Below are 19,035 nucleotides of genomic sequence, written 5' to 3' on the forward strand. Positions count from 1 at the left end.
AACCTGTCTGCAGTGCTATAATAACCTGTCTGCAGTGCTATAATAACCTGCCTGCAGTGCTATAATAACCTGTCTGCAGTGCTATAATAACCTGCCTGCAGTGCTATAATAACCTGCCTGCAGTGCTATAATAACCTGCCTGCAGTGCTATAATAACCTGCCTGCAGTGCTATAATAACCTGCCTGCAGAGCTATAATAACCTGCCTGCAGAGCTATAATAACCTGCCTGCAGAGCTATAATAACCTACCTGCAGTGCTATAATAACCTTCCTGCAGTGCTATAATAACCTGTCTGCAGAGCTATAATAACCTACCTGCAGAGCTATAATAACCTGCCTGCAGTGCTATAATAACCTGCCTGCAGAGCTATAATAACCTACCTGCAGTGCTATAATAACCTGCCTGCAGTGCTATAATAACCTGCCTGCAGAGCTATAATAACCTGCCTGCAGTGCTATAATAACCTGTCTGCAGTGCTATAATAACCTGCCTGCAGAGCTATAATAACCTACCTGCAGTGCTATAATAACCTGCCTGCAGTGCTATAATAACCTGCCTGCAGAGCTATAATAACCTGCCTGCAGTGCTATAATAACCTGCCTGCAGAGCTATAATAACCTACCTGCAGTGCTATAATAACCTGCCTGCAGTGCTATAATAACCTGCCTGCAGAGCTATAATAACCTGCCTGCAGTGCTATAATAACCTACCTGCAGTGCTATAATAACCTGCCTGCAGTGCTATAATAACCTGCCTGCAGAGCTATAATAACCTGCCTGCAGTGCTATAATAACCTGCCTGCAGAGCTATAATAACCTACCTGCAGTGCTATAATAACCTGCCTGCAGTGCTATAATAACCTGCCTGCAGAGCTATAATAACCTGCCTGCAGTGCTATAATAACCTGTCTGCAGTGCTATAATAACCTGCCTGCAGAGCTATAATAACCTGCCTGCAGAGCTATAATAACCTGCCTGCAGAGCTATAATAATCTGTCTGTAGTGCTGTAATAATCTGCCTGCAGTAATAATCTGCCTGCAGTGCTGTAATAATCTGCCTGCTGTAATAATCTGCCTGCAGTGCTGTAATAATCTGCCTGCAGTAATAATCTGTCTGCAGTTGTATAATGACTTGTAGCGTTATAATCGCTCACCTGTATCCCTCTTTGTCTTTACAGCATAAATATAAGGGGGAGTTTGAAAAATCTAAAGGGAAAATGATCGGTCTGCGTCGCCTGGAAGACGACCTGAATCTGTCCCATTCTGTTCACGCCTCGTCTCTGCTCAGTGAGGTAAGATGTCAGGTATGGGGCCCTCCCCACTACGGGGCCCCAGATCTCCCCAAATCTACCCTTATTACAGCTGCTCATTCCAGGAAAGTCTCCTTCCCGATATCACGGGATTACGGCCCCAGCTTTCCCTGCCTCCAGGAGGTGGCAGCACCAGGACTGAGCAGCCAATCAGGAGTTTGGGAAAGCTGGGTGGTGATTGCTGTGGGAACTTTAATTTCAGCTAAATAAAGACTGAACTTGTGTCGTCCTGATAGAAGAGGAGAATCCGGGATGAATTCTTACAATCCAGGCTGTTATTCCAGTGCTGTATAGCGCCCCCAGTGTGAATGTGCTGCATAACATGCGCAGTCATCCCTTACAGTCCTTAGCTTTCATCACTATTTTGCAGATCTCTGCTTGCTGAGCGCTCCTCCTGATCAGATCCCGCTGACAGTCGTGTGTGCACTGTGACCTGCGGCTGTCAGTGGATGGAATGTTTACCTGTTTACACTCACTGACAGCAGCAGAAAACGTAAGATGGGAAGATGGCAGAACTGGTAACTTCATGACCTTGTGAATCCCCAGGTCCAGTACAAGAAAGGCTTCCAGGAGAGCAAGTCTCGCTTCCACCTGCCCATGGACATGGTGAATTTGGTTCACGCTCGCAGGGCGCAGGCTCTGGCCAGTGACCAGGACTACAGGCATTTACTGCACCATTATACCGCGCTGTCTGACGACCTCCGACTCATCACCGCCAAAAAGGCTTACGAGCTGCAAAGTGAGGTAATGGTGCAAACTCCGATCATATTCCCTGATTATCTGGTGGATTCTGTATCTGCCCTTCTGGTTTATGATTCAGGCGTCTAAAAATGGCGACATCTGCATGAAAGTTTGTGCCACAAAGAACCAAATTCTAAGTTCCACTGATCACATATAATAAAGGTGTCAGGAGATGATACAAACATTGCAACATTGTAACTCCCGAGACAAAGGGAAACCCTCATCTACAGTCAGGAAAAGTGCAGAAATCTGGGGCAATGCAGCTTCTAGTATAATGCTGATTGTGTGGGATGTGATGATTGATGATTTCAGGATGATATTGAGGATTTATGATTTCTTGGATGATGTTGATGATTGATGACCTCCTGGATGATGCTAATAATCTGTTGGATGATGTTGATGATTGATAATCTCCTGGATGATGTTGATGATTGATGATCTACTGTATGATGTTGATTGATAATCTACTAGATGATTGTTGATGATCTCCTGGGTGAAGTTGATGATTGATAATCTCCTGGATGATTGTTGATCTTCTGAATGATGTTGATAATTTCCTGGATGATGTTGATGATTGATGGTCTCCTGGATGATATTGATGATTGATCATCTCCTGGATGATATTGATGATTGATCATCTCCTGGACGATGTTGATGATTGATGGTCTCCTGGATGATGTTGATAATATCCTGGATGATGTTGATGATTGATGATTTCCTGGATGATGTTGATGATTGATGATTTCCTGGATGATGTTGATGATTGATGATTTCCTGGATGATGTTGATAATTGATGGTCTCCTGGATGATGGTGATGATTGATGATCTCCTGGATGATGTTGAGGATTGATGATCTGCTGGCTGTTTGCAAGGATCACTATTGATGATCTACTGGATGATGTTGATTGATAATCTCCTGGATGATTGTTGATGATCTCCTGGATGATGTTGATGATTGATAATCTCCTGGATGATGTTGATGATTGATAATCTCCTGGATGATGTTGATGATTGATAATCTCCTGGATGATGTTGATGGTCTCCTGGATGATGTTGATGATTGAAAATCTCCTGGATGATTGTTGATCTTCTGAATGATGTTGATGATTGATGGTCTCCTGGATGATGTTGATAATATTCTGGATGATGTTGATGATTGATGATCTCCTAGATGATGTTGAGGATTGATGACCTCCTGGATGATGTTGAGGATTGATGATCTGCTGGCTGTTTGCGAGGATCACTTTTAATATCTATCAGTAATGGCCTCAATATGCACTAAAGTATGTTTACGGCGAATGATCTTTCTTTGAAGGTACGACCTTTTGCCCATCTTCTGAAAAAATCTAACATGGCCGACATTTTAAACTATGCTTTTTTTATGATAGGCCGGCCAAACCGATAATTTGTTTTTCAGTTTTTACCCTACGAACAATTTTTTTTTGTTAAACTTCATTTTCATCCCTTTCTTCTGCGGTGTGTGGGGCATTAATGGCTGCTCTGCTCTGTCGCTATCTAGAACCTATACCGATCGGATCTGAACTTTATGAGAGGAGTCGGCTGCATCACGGCCGGAGCGCTGGACATCGAGGAGCGTAAGAGAGCGACAGAGCTGATCAGCGAGGTAAGGACATGTCTACCTGAGAAGGAACAGCAGCATTGACTCTCGTCGCTGGGGTTCTCCTGGTCTTCTTCTCGCCATATGCTTTGCATTTCAGTGAGATTTTTATAAGCCGTGAATATTAAAGGGAACCTGTCATGTCACAAAAACGCTATTAAGCTGCAGATATGGGGTTAATCTGCAGGCTAATAGCGCCCTGAAGACGTGCGGCCACCGCAGTAAAAGCCTGGCTAACGGGAGGAAATGAACTTTATTCCCGGCAGCCTCCAGCTTTCAGTCGAACAGGTGTGGCCAGTGCGACTTCAGTGACATCTCAGTGCATAGTGAGTGGCCGCTGTAACTGTCCCCAGCACTGACTGACAGCCGGCTCAGCCGTGCATCAGTACATAGTGAGTGGCCGCTGTAACTGTCCCCAGCACTGACTGACAGCCGGCTCAGCTGTGCATCAGTACATAGTGAGCGACCGCTGTAACTGACCCCAGCACTGACTGACAGCCGGCTCAGCCGTACATCAGTACATAGTGAGCGGCCGCTGTAACTGACCCCAGCACTGACTGACAGCCGGCTCAGCCGTACATCAGTACATAGTGAGCGGCCGCTGTAAACACCCCCGGCACTGCCTGACAGCCAGCTCAGCCGTGCATCAGTACATAGTGAGCGGCCGCTGTAACTGACCCCAGCACTGACTGACAGCCGGCTCAGCCGTACATCAGTACATAGTGAGCGGCCGCTGTAAACACCCCCGGCACTGCCTGACAGCCAGCTCAGCCGTGCATCAGTACATAGTGAGCGGCCGCTGTAACTGACCCCAGCACTGACTGACAGCCGGCTCAGCCGTGCATCAGTACATAGTGAGCGACTGCTGTAACTGACCCCAGCACTGACTGACAGCCGGCTCAGCCGTACATCAGTACATAGTGAGCGACTGCTGTAACTGACCCCAGCACTGACTGACAGCCGGCTCAGCCGTGCATCAGTACATAGTGAGCGACTGCTGTAACTGACCCCAGCACTGACTGACAGCCGGCTCAGCCGTACATCAGTACATAGTGAGCGGCCGCTGTAAACACCCCCGGCACTGCCTGACAGCCAGCTCAGCCGTGCATCAGTACATAGTGAGCGACCGCTGTAACTGTCCCCAGCACTGACTGACAGCCGGCTCAGCCGTACATCAGTACATAGTGAGCGGCCGCTGTAACCGTCCCCAGCAATGACTGACAGCCGGCTCAGCCATGCATCAGTACATAGTGAGCGACCGCTGTAACTGACCCCAGCACTGACTGACAGCCGGCTCAGCCGTGCATCAGTACATAGTGAGCGGCCGCTGTAACTGACCCCAGCACTGACTGACAGCCTGCTCAGCCGTGCATCAGTGCATAGTGAGCGACTGCTGTAACTGACCCCAGCACTGACTGACAGCCGGCTCAGCCGTGCATCAGTACATAGTGAGCGACTGCTGTAACTGACCCCAGCACTGACTGACAGCCGGCTCAGCCGTGCATCAGTACATAGTGAGCGACTGCTGTAACTGACCCCAGCACTGACTGACAGCCGGCTCAGCCGTGCATCAGTACATAGTGAGCGACTACTGTAACTGACCCCAGCACTGACTGACAGCCGGCTCAGCCATGCATCAGTACATAGTGAGCGGCCGTTGTAAACACCCCCGGCACTGACTGACAGCCGGCTCAGCCGTACATCAGTACATAGTGAGCGACTGCTGTAACTGTCCCCAGCACTGACTGACAGCCGGCTCAGCCATGCATCAGTACATAGTGAGCGGCTGTTGTAAACACCCCCGGCACTGACTGACAGCCGGCTCAGCCGTACATCAGTACATAGTGAGCAGCCGCTGTACCTGTCCCCAGCACTGACTGACAGCCGGCTCAGCCGTGCATCAGTACATAGTGAGTGGCCGCTGTAACCGTCCCCAGCACTGACTGACAGTCGGCTCAGCCATGCATCAGTACATAGTGAGCGGCCGCTGTAACTGACCCCAGCACTGACTGACAGCCGGCTCAGCTGTGCATCAGTACATAGTGAGCGACCGCTGTAACTGACCCCAGCACTGACTGACAGCCGGCTCAGCCGTAGATCAGTACATAGTGAGCGACCGCTGTAACTGACCCCAGCACTGACTGATAGCCGGCTCAGCCGTAGATCAGTACATAGTGAGTGGCCGCTGTAACTGTCCCCAGCACTGACTGATAGCCGGCTCAGCCATGCATCAGTACATAGTGAGCGGCCGTTGTAAACACCCCTGGCACTGACTGACAGCCGGCTCAGCCGTACATCAGTACATAGTGAGCAGCCGCTGTAACTGTCCCCAGCACTGACTGACAGCCGGCTCAGCCGTGCATCAGTACATAGTGAGTGGCTGCTGTAACCGTCCCCAGCACTGACTGACAGCCGGCTCAGCCATGCATCAGTACATAGTGAGCGACCGTTGTAAACACCCCCGGCACTGACTGACAGCCGGCTCAGCCGTACATCAGTACATAGTGAGCAGCCGCTGTAACTGTCCCCAGCACTGACTGACAGCCGGCTCAGCCGTGCATCAGTACATAGTGAGTGGCTGCTGTAACCGTCCCCAGCACTGACTGACAGCCGGCTCAGCCGTGCATCAGTACATAGTGAGCGACCGTTGTAAACACCCCCGGCACTGACTGACAGCCGGCTCAGCCGTACATCAGTACATAGTGAGCAGCCGCTGTAACTGTCCCCAGCACTGACTGACAGCCGGCTCAGCCGTGCATCAGTACATAGTGAGTGGCCGCTGTAACTGTCCCCAGCACTGACTGACAGCCAGCTCAGCCGTGCATCAGTACATAGTGAGCAGCCGCTGTAACTGTCCCCAGCACTGACTGACAGCCGGCTCAGCCGTGCATCAGTACATAGTGAGCGGCCGCTGTAACTGACCCCAGCACTGACTGACAGCCAGCTCAGCCGTGCATCAGTACATAGTGAGCGACCGCTGTAACTGTCCCCAGCACTGACTGACAGCCGGCACAGCTGTGCATCAGTACATAGTGAGCGACCGCTGTAACTGACCCCAGCACTGACTGACAGCCGGCTCAGCCGTAGATCAGTACATAGTGAGCGACCGCTGTAACTGACCCCAGCACTGACTGACAGCCGGCTCAGCCGTAGATCAGTACATAGTGAGCGACCGCTGTAACTGACCCCAGCACTGACTGACAGCCGGCTCAGCCGTAGATCAGTACATAGTGAGCGGCCGCTGTAAACACCCCCGGCACTGCCTGACAGCCGGCTCAGATTGACAAGGGGTTGTGGATCATCCTATCAGAGGGGTGCCTCTTTATGGAGGCTGAGAGCATTCATATCTGTATAACGTGATCTCAGCAGCGTCTCCTATAAGCTGTATAATTTGTGAAGTTTTGGGGGCTACTGGCCCTTTAACACTTATAATGTTCTGATCTTCTCTTCTCCTTTCTTTCCCACAGAGTAAATACCGGCAACAACCGCAGCAGCTGAAATACACAACGGTGGCCGACTCCTTGGACATCCTGCATGCCAAATTCAGCAACCAGATAACCAACGAGGCGAGTGACACATTACATCCCAGGCTGTATTTATAGGGCCAGTGCCGGCTTTAAGCGATTGCTTGCTGAATGGAGGGGTGACTTTTGTGACCTCCAAATGAAGGAACAGCAGCGTCATCTGAACATGGTTTGTACGGCGGCAGTGGTGGTCCAAGCGTTGATGAGATGTGGCGACTCGGGGTCTGTGTGGTTGATACAATGTCACAGAAAAGTTTTACAACTTTCCACAATACTTTGTTTTCCGTTCCTTGTTGTTTCCAAGATCTCAACTCTTATATAGTAATCGGAAATGGTCACATCTGGATCTGAATAACAGACCGGACCCCATACTGTCAGTGAGTGGTTAGTGTACAGCCATGTCACTTATATTTCTCACAGCTGCAGGTGTGTTACAGTGTATCAGTTCATACCACAATTGTCTTCTGTGATAAAACGCAACAGCAGCACAAATCTCTCCTGTGTTGGACACTTTTCTGCATTGCTACTTTGTAACAAAACCTCTGCTGTGTGAGGAACTAGATCCGGACCCGACTTAACCTCTAACTGTGAGGAACACAGAATATAAAGTATATACATGTAGCAGAGCTGTATACTGGTTCTGTGCTCCAATCACAATAGGGGTCACATACTTATGGTGAGTGCACATGCAGTGGATTTGTGCAGCCAGGACAGGAGATGATACAATGTTCTCCTGAGGCTGATGATTGCTCCTTCATATACAGCGACTGTACAAGGCGGCCGGCGAGGAAATCCTGCACCACTACACCACCGTCCTGGGGCTCCCGGAGCATCTCCGAGCCAAGCTCAACGCGGCCAACATCAGCGACGTAAGTGCCGAGGCTTATCTCCAAGTGTTCTTACATAGGACTGCAGGTGACATCTACTACATTATCTGTACTCAGAGAGATATCACTGTGTTATCTGTGGTGTTACATAGGACTGCAGGTGACATCTACTACATTATCTGTACTCAGAGAGTTATCAGTGTGTTAGCTGTGGTGTTACATAGGACTGCAGGTGACATCTACTACATTATCTGTACTCAGGGAGCTATCACTGTGTTATCTGTGGTGTTACATAGGACTGCAGGTGACATCTACTACATTATCTGTACTCAGAGAGTTATCACTGTGCTATCTGTGGTGTTACATAGGACTGCAGGTGACATCTACTACATTATCTGTACTCAGAGAGTTATCACTGTGTTATCTGTGGTGTTACATAGGACTGCAGGTGACATCTACTACATTATCTGTATTCAGAGAGTTATCACTGTGTTATCTGTGGTGTTACATAGGACTGCAGGTGACATCTACTACATTATCTGTACTCAGAGAGTTATCACTGTGTTATCTGTGGTGTTACATAGGACTGCAGGTGACATCTACTACATTATCTGTACTCAGAGAGTTATCACTGTGTTAGCTGTGGTGTTACATAAGACTGCAGGTGACATCTACTACATTATCTATACTCAGAGAGTTATCACTGTGTTATCTGTGGTGTTACATAGGACTGCAGGTGACATCTACTACATTATCTGTACTCAGGGAGCTATCACTGTGTTATCTGTGGTGTTACATAGGACTGCAGGTGACATCTACTACATTATCTGTATTCAGAGAGTTATCACTGTGTTATCTGTGGTGTTACATAGGACTGCAGGTGACATCTACTACATTATCTGTATTCAGAGAGTTATCACTATGTTATCTGTGGTGTTACATAGGACTGCAGGTGACATCTACTACATTATCTGTATTCAGAGAGTTATCACTGTGTTATCTGTGGTGTTACATAGGACTGCAGGTGACATCTACTACATTATCTGTACTCAGAGAGTTATCACTGTGTTATCTGTGGTGTTACATAGGACTGCAGGTGACATCTACTACATTATCTGTACTCAGAGAGTTATCACTGTGTTAGCTGTGGTGTTACATAGGACTGCATGTGACATCTACTACATTATCTGTACTCAGGGAGCTATCACTGTGTTATCTGTGGTGTTACATAGGACTGCAGGTGACATCTACTACATTATCTGTACTCAGAGAGTTATCACTGTGCTATCTGTGGTGTTACATAGGACTGCAGGTGACATCTACTACATTATCTGTACTCAGAGAGTTATCACTGTGTTATCTGTGGTGTTACATAGGACTGCAGGTGACATCTACTACATTATCTGTATTCAGAGAGTTATCACTGTGTTATCTGTGGTGTTACATAGGACTGCAGGTGACATCTACTACATTATCTGTACTCAGAGAGCTATCACTGTGTTATCTGTGGTGTTACATAGGACTGCAGGTGACGTCTACTACATTATCTGTACTCAGAGAGTTATCACTGTGTTATCTGTGGTGTTACATAGGACTGCAGGTGACATCTACTACATTATCTGTACTCAGAGAGCTATCACTGTGTTATCTGTGGTGTTACATAGGACTGCAGGTGACGTCTACTACATTATCTGTACTCAGAGAGTTATCACTGTGTTATCTGTGGTGTTACATAGGACTGCAGGTGACATCTACTACATTATCTGTACTCAGAGAGCTATCACTGTGTTATCTGTGGTGTTACATAGGACTGCAGGTGACATCTACTACATTATCTGTACTCAGAGAGTTATCACTGTGTTATCTGTGGTGTTACATAGGACTGCAGGTGACATCTACTACATTATCTGTACTCAGAGAGTTATCACTGTGTTATCTGCGGTGTTACATAGGACTGCAGGTGACGTCTACTACATTATCTGTACTCAGAGAGTTATCACTGTGTTATCTGTGGTGTTACATAGGACTGCAGGTAGCAGTTTGCGGAGGTGATACGAGCTTGTGATACATTTCTATCCTCTGCAGATAAAGTACAGGGAGTCCTGGCTGAATGCTCGCGCTCATGGTCACAAGCTCACCCTGGACGCGCTTCAGTTCCAGACGGCCAAGTCCTCGGGGTGTATCGCCAGTGATGTCAGTTCACATTGATGTGAGGTGGGCGCTGTTTCTCGCGGTCATGTGACTGCGTCCGTGTAACCTGACGATCTCTTATTAGTACAAGTACAAGCACAGTTATGTCGCGGAGAGAGGGAAGCACATCGGCGCCCGCAGCGTCCTGGACGACCCGAACATCCTGCGCTGCCTGCGAGTGGCCAAGTTACAGAGCGAGCAGGAATACAAGCGAGACTCCCAGACCCTGCACTCGCACTATCATCTCTCCTCCGACATGATGGACCTGGTGCACGCGAGGAGGGCGCAAGCGTTAGCCAGCGGCCAGGACTACAAGGTTCTGCTCCACCAGTACATCACCGAACCGGAGGACCTGAGACTGCAGTGGGCAAAGCAAGCGCATCTACTGCAGAGTGAGGTGAGACTGTTATGGGGGATCTGTGGATGACGCACTGTTATGGGGGATCTGTGGATGATGCACTGTTATGGGGGATCTGTGGATGACGCACTGTTATGGAGGATCTGTGGATGATGCACTGTTATGGGGGATCTGCGGATGACGCACTGTTATGGGGGATCTGTGTATGATGCACTGTTATGGGGATCTGTGGATGACCCACTGTTATGGGGGATCTGTGGATGATGCGCTGTTATGGGGGATCTGTGGATGATGCACTGTTATGGGGGATCTTTGGATGACGCACTGTTATGGGGGATCTGTGGATGATGCACTGTTATGGGGGATCTGTGGATGACGCACTGTTATGGGGGATCTGTGGATGACGCACTGTTATGGGGGATCTGTGTATGATGCACTGTTATGGGGATCTGTGGATGACCCACTGTTATGGGGGATCTGTGGATGATGCGCTGTTATGGGGGATCTGTGGATGATGCGCTGTTATGGGGGATCTGTGGATGACCCACTGTTATGGGGGATCTGTGGATGATGCGCTATTATGGGGGATCTGTGGATGATGCGCTGTTATGGGGGATCTGTAGATGACGCGCTGTTATGGGGGATCTGTGAATGACGTACTGTTATGGGGGATCTGTGGATGATGCGCTGTTATGGGGGATCTGTGGATGATGCGCTGTTATGGGGGATCTGTGGATGATGCGCTGTTATGGGGGATCTGTGGATGACCCACTGTTATGGGGGATCTGTGGATGATGCACTGTTATGGGGGATCTGTGGATGACCCACTGTTATGGGGAATCTGTGGATGATGCACTGTTATGGGGGATCTGCGGATGACGCACTGTTATGGGGGATCTGCGGATGACGCACTGTTATGGGGGATGATCTGTGGATGACGCACTGTTATGGGGGATCTGTGGATGACGCACTGTTATTGGGGATCTGCGGATGACGCACTGTTATGGGGGATCTGCGGATGACGCCCTGTTATGGGGGATCTGTGGATGATGCACTGTTATGGGGGATGATCTGTGGATGATGCACTGTTATGGGGGATCTGTGGATGATACGCTGTTATGGGGGATCTGCGGATGATGCGCTGTTATGGGGGATCTGTGGGTGACGCATTGTTATGGTGGACCTGTGGGTGACACATTGTTATGGGGGATCTGCGGGTGACGCGCTGTTATGGGGGATCTGCGGGTGACGCATTGTTATGGTGGACCTGTGGGTGACGCGCTGTTATGGGGGATCTGTGGGTGACGCGCTGTTATGGGGGATCTGTGGGTGACGCATTGTTATGGGGGATCTGTGGATGACGCGCTGTTATGGGGGATCTGTGGGTGACGCATTGTTATGGGGGATCTGTGGGTGACGCATTGTTATGAGGGATCTGTGGGTGGCGCATTGTTATGGGGGACCTGTGGATGACGCTGTTATGGGGGACCTGTGGGTGACGCACTGTTATGGGGGACCTGTGGGTGACGCTGTTATGGGGGATCTGTGGATGACGCACGGTTATGGGGGACCTGTGGGTGACGCACTGTTATGGGGGACCTGTGGATGACGCTGTTATGGGGGACCTGTGGGTGACGCACTGTTATGGGGGACCTGTGGGTGACGCTGTTATGGGGGATCTGTGGATGACGCACTGTTATGGGGGACCTGTGGGTGACGCACTGTTATGGGTGATCTGTGGATGACGCACTGTTATGGGGGATCTGTGGATGATGCACTGTTATGGAGATCTGTGGATGGCGCACTGTTATGGGGGATCTGTGGATGACGCGCTGTTATGGAGATCTGTGGATGACGCTGTTATGGGGGACCTGTGGGTGACGCACTGTTATGGGGGATCTGTGGATGATGCACTGTTATGGGGGATCTGTGGATGACCCACTGTTATGGGGGATCTGTGGATGATGCACTGTTATGGGGGATCTGTGGATGACGCGCTGTTATGGAGATCTGTGGATGACGCTGTTATGGGGGACCTGTGGATGACCCACTGTTATGGGGGATCTGTGGATGATGCACTGTTATGGGGGATCTGTGGATGACCCACTGTTATGGGGGATCTGTGGATGATGCACTGTTATGGGGGATCTGCGGATGACGCACTGTTATGGGGGATGATCTGTGGATGACGCACTGTTATGGGGGATCTGTGGATGACGCACTGTTATTGGGGATCTGCGGATGACGCACTGTTATGGGGGATCTGCGGATGACGCCCTGTTATGGGGGATCTGTGGATGATGCACTGTTATGGGGGATGATCTGTGGATGATGCACTGTTATGGGGGATCTGTGGATGATACGCTGTTATGGGGGATGATCTGTGGGTGACGCATTGTTATGGGGGATCTGTGGGTGACGCATTGTTATGAGGGATCTGTGGGTGGCGCATTGTTATGGGGGACCTGTGGATGACGCTGTTATGGGGGACCTGTGGGTGACGCACTGTTATGGGGGACCTGTGGGTGACGCTGTTATGGGGGATCTGTGGATGACGCACGGTTATGGGGGACCTGTGGGTGACGCACTGTTATGGGGGACCTGTGGGTGACGCACTGTTATGGGTGATCTGTGGATGACGCACTGTTATGGGGGATCTGTGGATGATGCACTGTTATGGAGATCTGTGGATGGCGCACTGTTATGGGGGATCTGTGGATGACGCGCTGTTATGGAGATCTGTGGATGACGCTGTTATGGGGGACCTGTGGGTGACGCACTGTTATGGGGGACCTGTGGGTGACGCTGTTATGGGGGATCTGTGGATGACGCACAGTTATGGGGGATCTGCGGATGACGCACTGTTATGGGGGATCTGCGGATGACGCACTGTTATGGGGGATGATCTGTGGATGACGCACTGTTATGGGGGATCTGTGGATGACGCACTGTTATTGGGAATCTGCGGATGACGCACTGTTATGGGGGATCTGCGGATGACGCCCTGTTATGGGGGATCTGTGGATGATGCACTGTTATGGGGGATGATCTGTGGATGATGCACTGTTATGGGGGATCTGTGGATGATACGCTGTTATGGGGGATCTGCGGATGATGCGCTGTTATGGGGGATCTGTGGGTGACGCATTGTTATGGTGGACCTGTGGGTGACACATTGTTATGGGGGATCTGCGGGTGACGCGCTGTTATGGGGGATCTGCGGGTGACGCATTGTTATGGTGGACCTGTGGGTGACGCGCTGTTATGGGGGATCTGTGGGTGACGCATTGTTATGGGGGATCTGTGGGTGACGCATTGTTATGAGGGATCTGTGGGTGGCGCATTGTTATGGGGGACCTGTGTATGACGCTGTTATGGGGGACCTGTGGGTGACGCACTGTTATGGGGGACCTGTGGGTGACGCTGTTATGGGGGATCTGTGGATGACGCACGGTTATGGGGGACCTGTGGGTGACGCACTGTTATGGGGGACCTGTGGGTGACGCACTGTTATGGGTGATCTGTGGATGACGCACTGTTATGGGGGATCTGTGGATGATGCACTGTTATGGAGATCTGTGGATGACGCACAGTTATGGGGGATCTGCGGATGACGCACTGTTATGGGGGATCTGCGGATGACGCACTGTTATGGGGGATGATCTGTGGATGACGCACTGTTATGGGGGATCTGTGGATGACGCACTGTTATTGGGAATCTGCGGATGACGCACTGTTATGGGGGATCTGCGGATGACGCCCTGTTATGGGGGATCTGTGGATGATGCACTGTTATGGGGGATGATCTGTGGATGATGCACTGTTATGGGGGATCTGTGGATGATACGCTGTTATGGGGGATCTGCGGATGATGCGCTGTTATGGGGGATCTGTGGGTGACGCATTGTTATGGTGGACCTGTGGGTGACACATTGTTATGGGGGATCTGCGGGTGACGCGCTGTTATGGGGGATCTGCGGGTGACGCATTGTTATGGTGGACCTGTGGGTGACGCGCTGTTATGGGGGATCTGTGGGTGACGCATTGTTATGGGGGATCTGTGGGTGACGCATTGTTATGAGGGATCTGTGGGTGGCGCATTGTTATGGGGGACCTGTGTATGACGCTGTTATGGGGGACCTGTGGGTGACGCACTGTTATGGGGGACCTGTGGGTGACGCTGTTATGGGGGATCTGTGGATGACGCACGGTTATGGGGGACCTGTGGGTGACGCACTGTTATGGGGGACCTGTGGGTGACGCACTGTTATGGGTGATCTGTGGATGACGCACTGTTATGGGGGATCTGTGGATGATGCACTGTTATGGAGATCTGTGGATGGCGCACTGTTATGGGGGATCTGTGGATGACGCGCTGTTATGGAGATCTGTGGATGACGCTGTTATGGGGGACCTGTGGGTGACGCACTGTTATGGGGGACCTGTGGGTGACGCTGTTATGGGGGATCTGTGGATGACGCACAGTTATGGGGGACCTGTGGGTGACGCACAGTTATGGGGGACCTGTGGGTGACGCACTGTTATGGGGGACCTGTGGGTGACGCACTGTTATGGGGGATCTGTGGATGACGCACTGTTATGGAGATCTGTGGATGGCGCACTGTTATGGGGGATCTGTGGATGACGCGCTGTTATGGGGGATCTGTGGATGATGCCCTGTTATGGGGGATCTGTGGATGACGCACGGTTATGGGGGATCTGTGGATGGCGCACTGTTATGGGGGATCTGTGGATGACGCACGGTTATGGGGGATCTGTGGATGGCGCACTGTTATGGGGGATCTGTGGATGACGCACGGTTATGGGGGATCTGTGTATGACGCACTGTTATGGGGGATCTGTGGATGACGCGCTGTTATGGGGGATCTGTGGATGGCGCACTGTTATGGGGGATCTGTGGATGACGCACGGTTATGGGGGATCTGTGTATGACGCGCTGTTATGGGGGATCTGTGGATGACGCGCGGTTATGGGGGATCTGTGGATGGCGCACTGTTATGGGGGATCTGTGGATGACGCACGGTTATGGGGGATCTGTGGATGACGCACGGTTATGGGGGATCTGTGTATGACGCGCTGTTATGGGGGATCTGTGGATGACGCGCTGTTATGGGGGATCTGTGGATGGCGCACTGTTATGGGGGATCTGTGGATGACGCACGGTTATGGGGGATCTGTGGATGGCGCGCTGTTATGGGGGATCTGTGGATGACGCGCTGTTATGGGGGATCTGTGGATGACGCGCTGTTATGGGGGATCTGTGGATGATGCGCTGTTATGAGGGATCTGTGGATGACGCACGGTTATGGGGGACCTGTGGGTGACGCACTGTTATGGGGGATCTGTGGATGACGCACGGTTATGGGGGACCTGTGGGTGACGCATTGTTATGGGGGACCTGTGGGTGACACATTGTTATGGGGGACCTGTGGGTGACGCATTGTTATGGGGGACCTGTGGGTGACGCATTGTTATGGGGGACCTGTGGGTGACACATTGTTATGGGGGACCTGTGGCTGGCACGGGGGCTTTCTGCTCCTCGCCCGGTGTAGGTAGACGCTTCGCTGTTGCGTTTGGTTATTTTGCCGGTGTTGCGCTTCGGTTTCTTCGCGGATCGGTGGATGTGATTGTGACGCTCTGACACTTTGTATCTCGCACTCGGGGAGTGATTAGCATTTCCCATCATTAATTAAGGGCGCTGATAATAATACAACACAGAGAATCGCTGATGGCTGGAAACACTTCATCCACTCGAGGTCCCTGGTATCAGACATGATCCATTATTTACTGACGCGTCGTGTGAACAAATGCAAACAGCTCCTCCTGACGGTTTGATGTGCGAGGAAAATGAATAAGACGCCGCTCAATAATTAATGCTGATCAAAGCCGCTCGTTAAACCTCTAATCATCCTGGATTGAGAAGATTTTCCCTAGAAAATGGATATCACATGCTTCACATCTCCAAGAAAACTGCAGGATTTTATTTTTTATTTTCTGTCTTTATCCTCCACTTTGTTAAGTTGTAACCCTCGCGTTGCTGGACGACATTTTCCCCATTTTTTGGGGGGGGAAGTTTGATGATAACCAATGTGGCCATCACCCACCAGGGGTCGCACCCGGCTTTACCCGAATTTGGAGAAGCAAATCTGCTTTTTTCCTGTTTACACCCAGAGGATCTGGGGTATTTCAGCTGACAACTTCTGCCATTATTGGTTTTAGCCCCTTTAATTCTGAGCACATCAGTGAGGGTTTGGGTCTAAAGACCCCTCTGATCGCTCAATAGACGTCTTAGGCTATCAGTATGTGCACCTGGCGTTGTCTAGATGAAGCCGTTTCACGAATCCGTCCTTCTTTGGGAAGTTTTTGGAGATTCTCATTTCCTGATGCAGCTTTTGAAGAGTTTTCTTTTCTGCATCCTTTTGATGAGACACTGTCTACACTTTGGATCGTTTTCCATCCTAGAAATGACCTGCACTTTCATTTTTTTTTCACTAATTGTTTTTCAAAACTTGAAGCAAAAGATCAAATATGTGGATGGCAAATGATTAAGAAGAGTCGTTTAAGTTCTTTTTGGAAAATTTCTTTGGGCAGTTTTTTTTAAGTCGACCTGCTATATATATAAAAAAAAAAAAAAAAAACTCCAAAACTGTACCTAGAGAAACTGAAGCACACAAACAGCAGAGTACAGATAGAATGGAAAGCCATAGGCTGCGCACTTCTTCGAGAACTTTTGAGTGATCGGTAAAGTTTTCAGGACTTGGATCCAAAACTAATCGGCTCTGAATTTTTATTATTTATTTATCATCCTTCAGTGCGATCTCGAGCCAGGGCAACTTGATGGATGAACTCGATCTAGAGGAATATCGATCTTGTGCAAGCCTAGATAGGTCCACCAGGGTCTTCTTATCTTGATGGTATCAAGCCATCGGGCTGCTGGTCTTCCCCTTCGCCTTGTTCCTTCTCTTCTTCCGACCATGATGTCCTTCTCCAGTGATCGCTCTCTCCGTACGATGTGTCCACAAGTCGTAGCTTGGTGATCTTTGCTTCCAGTGACATGTCTGTCTTGATGAGTTCCAAAATTGTTTTGTTTGTTCTTCTTGCCATCCACGGTGTTGATAACATCCTTCTCCAGCACCACATTTTGAAGGCGTTGATTCTTCTTCTGTCTTGTTTCTTTATCGTCCAGGTTTCGCATCCATATGTTACTACAGACTATGTACAAGCCGTGTCTTCATCGCCAGTGAAATGTTCCTCGATTTGATGACCTTGTCCCGTGACTTCATTGTTATTGCCCACAGCTATTCTCACATTAACTTCCGGTGTTGTCGCTGCATCTTGAGTGATCATTGATCCGAGTAGGCTGAAGCCCTTTACAACTTCTAATTTGTCGCCGTCTATCTCAGATGTGTCCCGGCCGTACCTGGCTGTCGTTGAGTAGCAGTCCCATGTTCGATCTTTCTTTCCAGTCCTTCATTCCATTTCCGCTTGTTGCTATCAGTGTTGTATCTTCTGCGCATTTTAGATTGTTGATGATTCTTTCAGCAATTTTGATTCCTTCTTTTTTTTCGGCAAGTCCATCCTTCCTGACAATAGTTTCTGGATGTTAATTGAAGAGAAATGGTGGCAGGACGTTAGCCTTGTCTGATGCCTTGCTCCGCTGTGAACCATGCCGTGTCACCGTGCTCTGTTCAGACTGTTGCTTCTTGGTCGATGCAAAGGTTCCTAATGAGACTGATCAGATGGCTCGGGACACCCACATCCTTTATGGTGTTCCAACGTTTCTGGTGATCGACACAGTCGAAGGCTTCACTGTAGTGAATGAAGCAAAAATTGATCTCCTTGTTGTATTCTTTGGCCTTTTCCATTATCCATCTAATGTTAGCAATCGCATCTCTTGTTCCTCGGCCTTTTCTGAATCCTGCTTGTTCCTCTGGCAGATCTTTCTCAAAGTAAGGCTGTAACCGTCAGTCATTGTAGGATCTTCAGTAGTATTTTGCTGGCATGAGGTATGAGCGCAATAGTCCGATAGTTTCCACAGTCTGTAGCATCTCGTTTCTCCAGAATAGGAATACACACTGATCTTGTCCAGTCCTTGGACCATTTACCATTCGTCCATATCTGTTGAGACAGGTGTGTGAAGACATCAACTGCGGCTTCAGGAGACTTTATTAGCTCTATTGGAATATTGTCTCATCCAGGCACTTTGTTGTTTGACAGAAGCTTCATCGCAGCAATGACTTCGTCTATCAGGATGTTCAGCTCTCTATCATTTCCAGTCTCAGTTTCTTCCCATATCACTGAGTTGTTCTTGTAGAGGAGCTCCGTGTATTCTTTCTTTCCATCTTTCCTTGATCTGTTCTGGCATAGTTAGTTTGTTCCAACATTCCCACTCTTGGTGACACTTTCGCCGTGTCTCTTTGATCTTTAGGTATGCCTTCATGGTCT

General features: G+C 49.6%; 1 protein-coding gene across 2 annotated transcripts in view; it reads left to right on the forward strand.

The window, feature by feature from the left end:
• Positions 1–19,035, forward strand: part of NRAP (nebulin related anchoring protein) — a 200,481-nt gene that overhangs the window by 146,784 nt on the left and 34,662 nt on the right. For both annotated transcript variants that reach the window (XM_073684672.1, XM_073684673.1), the window contains 7 exons: positions 1,179–1,292; positions 1,857–2,054; positions 3,572–3,676; positions 7,138–7,236; positions 7,959–8,063; positions 10,107–10,214; positions 10,297–10,608. In XM_073684672.1, coding sequence (XP_073540773.1) covers positions 1,179–1,292; positions 1,857–2,054; positions 3,572–3,676; positions 7,138–7,236; positions 7,959–8,063; positions 10,107–10,214; positions 10,297–10,608 — 1,041 coding nt within the window. The remainder of the gene's footprint in view (positions 1–1,178; positions 1,293–1,856; positions 2,055–3,571; positions 3,677–7,137; positions 7,237–7,958; positions 8,064–10,106; positions 10,215–10,296; positions 10,609–19,035) is intronic.

Source organism: Phyllobates terribilis, unplaced genomic scaffold (assembly GCF_046119375.1).
Source record: "Phyllobates terribilis strain yellow unplaced genomic scaffold, ASM4611937v1 Scaffold_5__5_contigs__length_657084704, whole genome shotgun sequence".
Lineage (NCBI taxonomy): Eukaryota > Metazoa > Chordata > Amphibia > Anura > Dendrobatidae > Phyllobates > Phyllobates terribilis.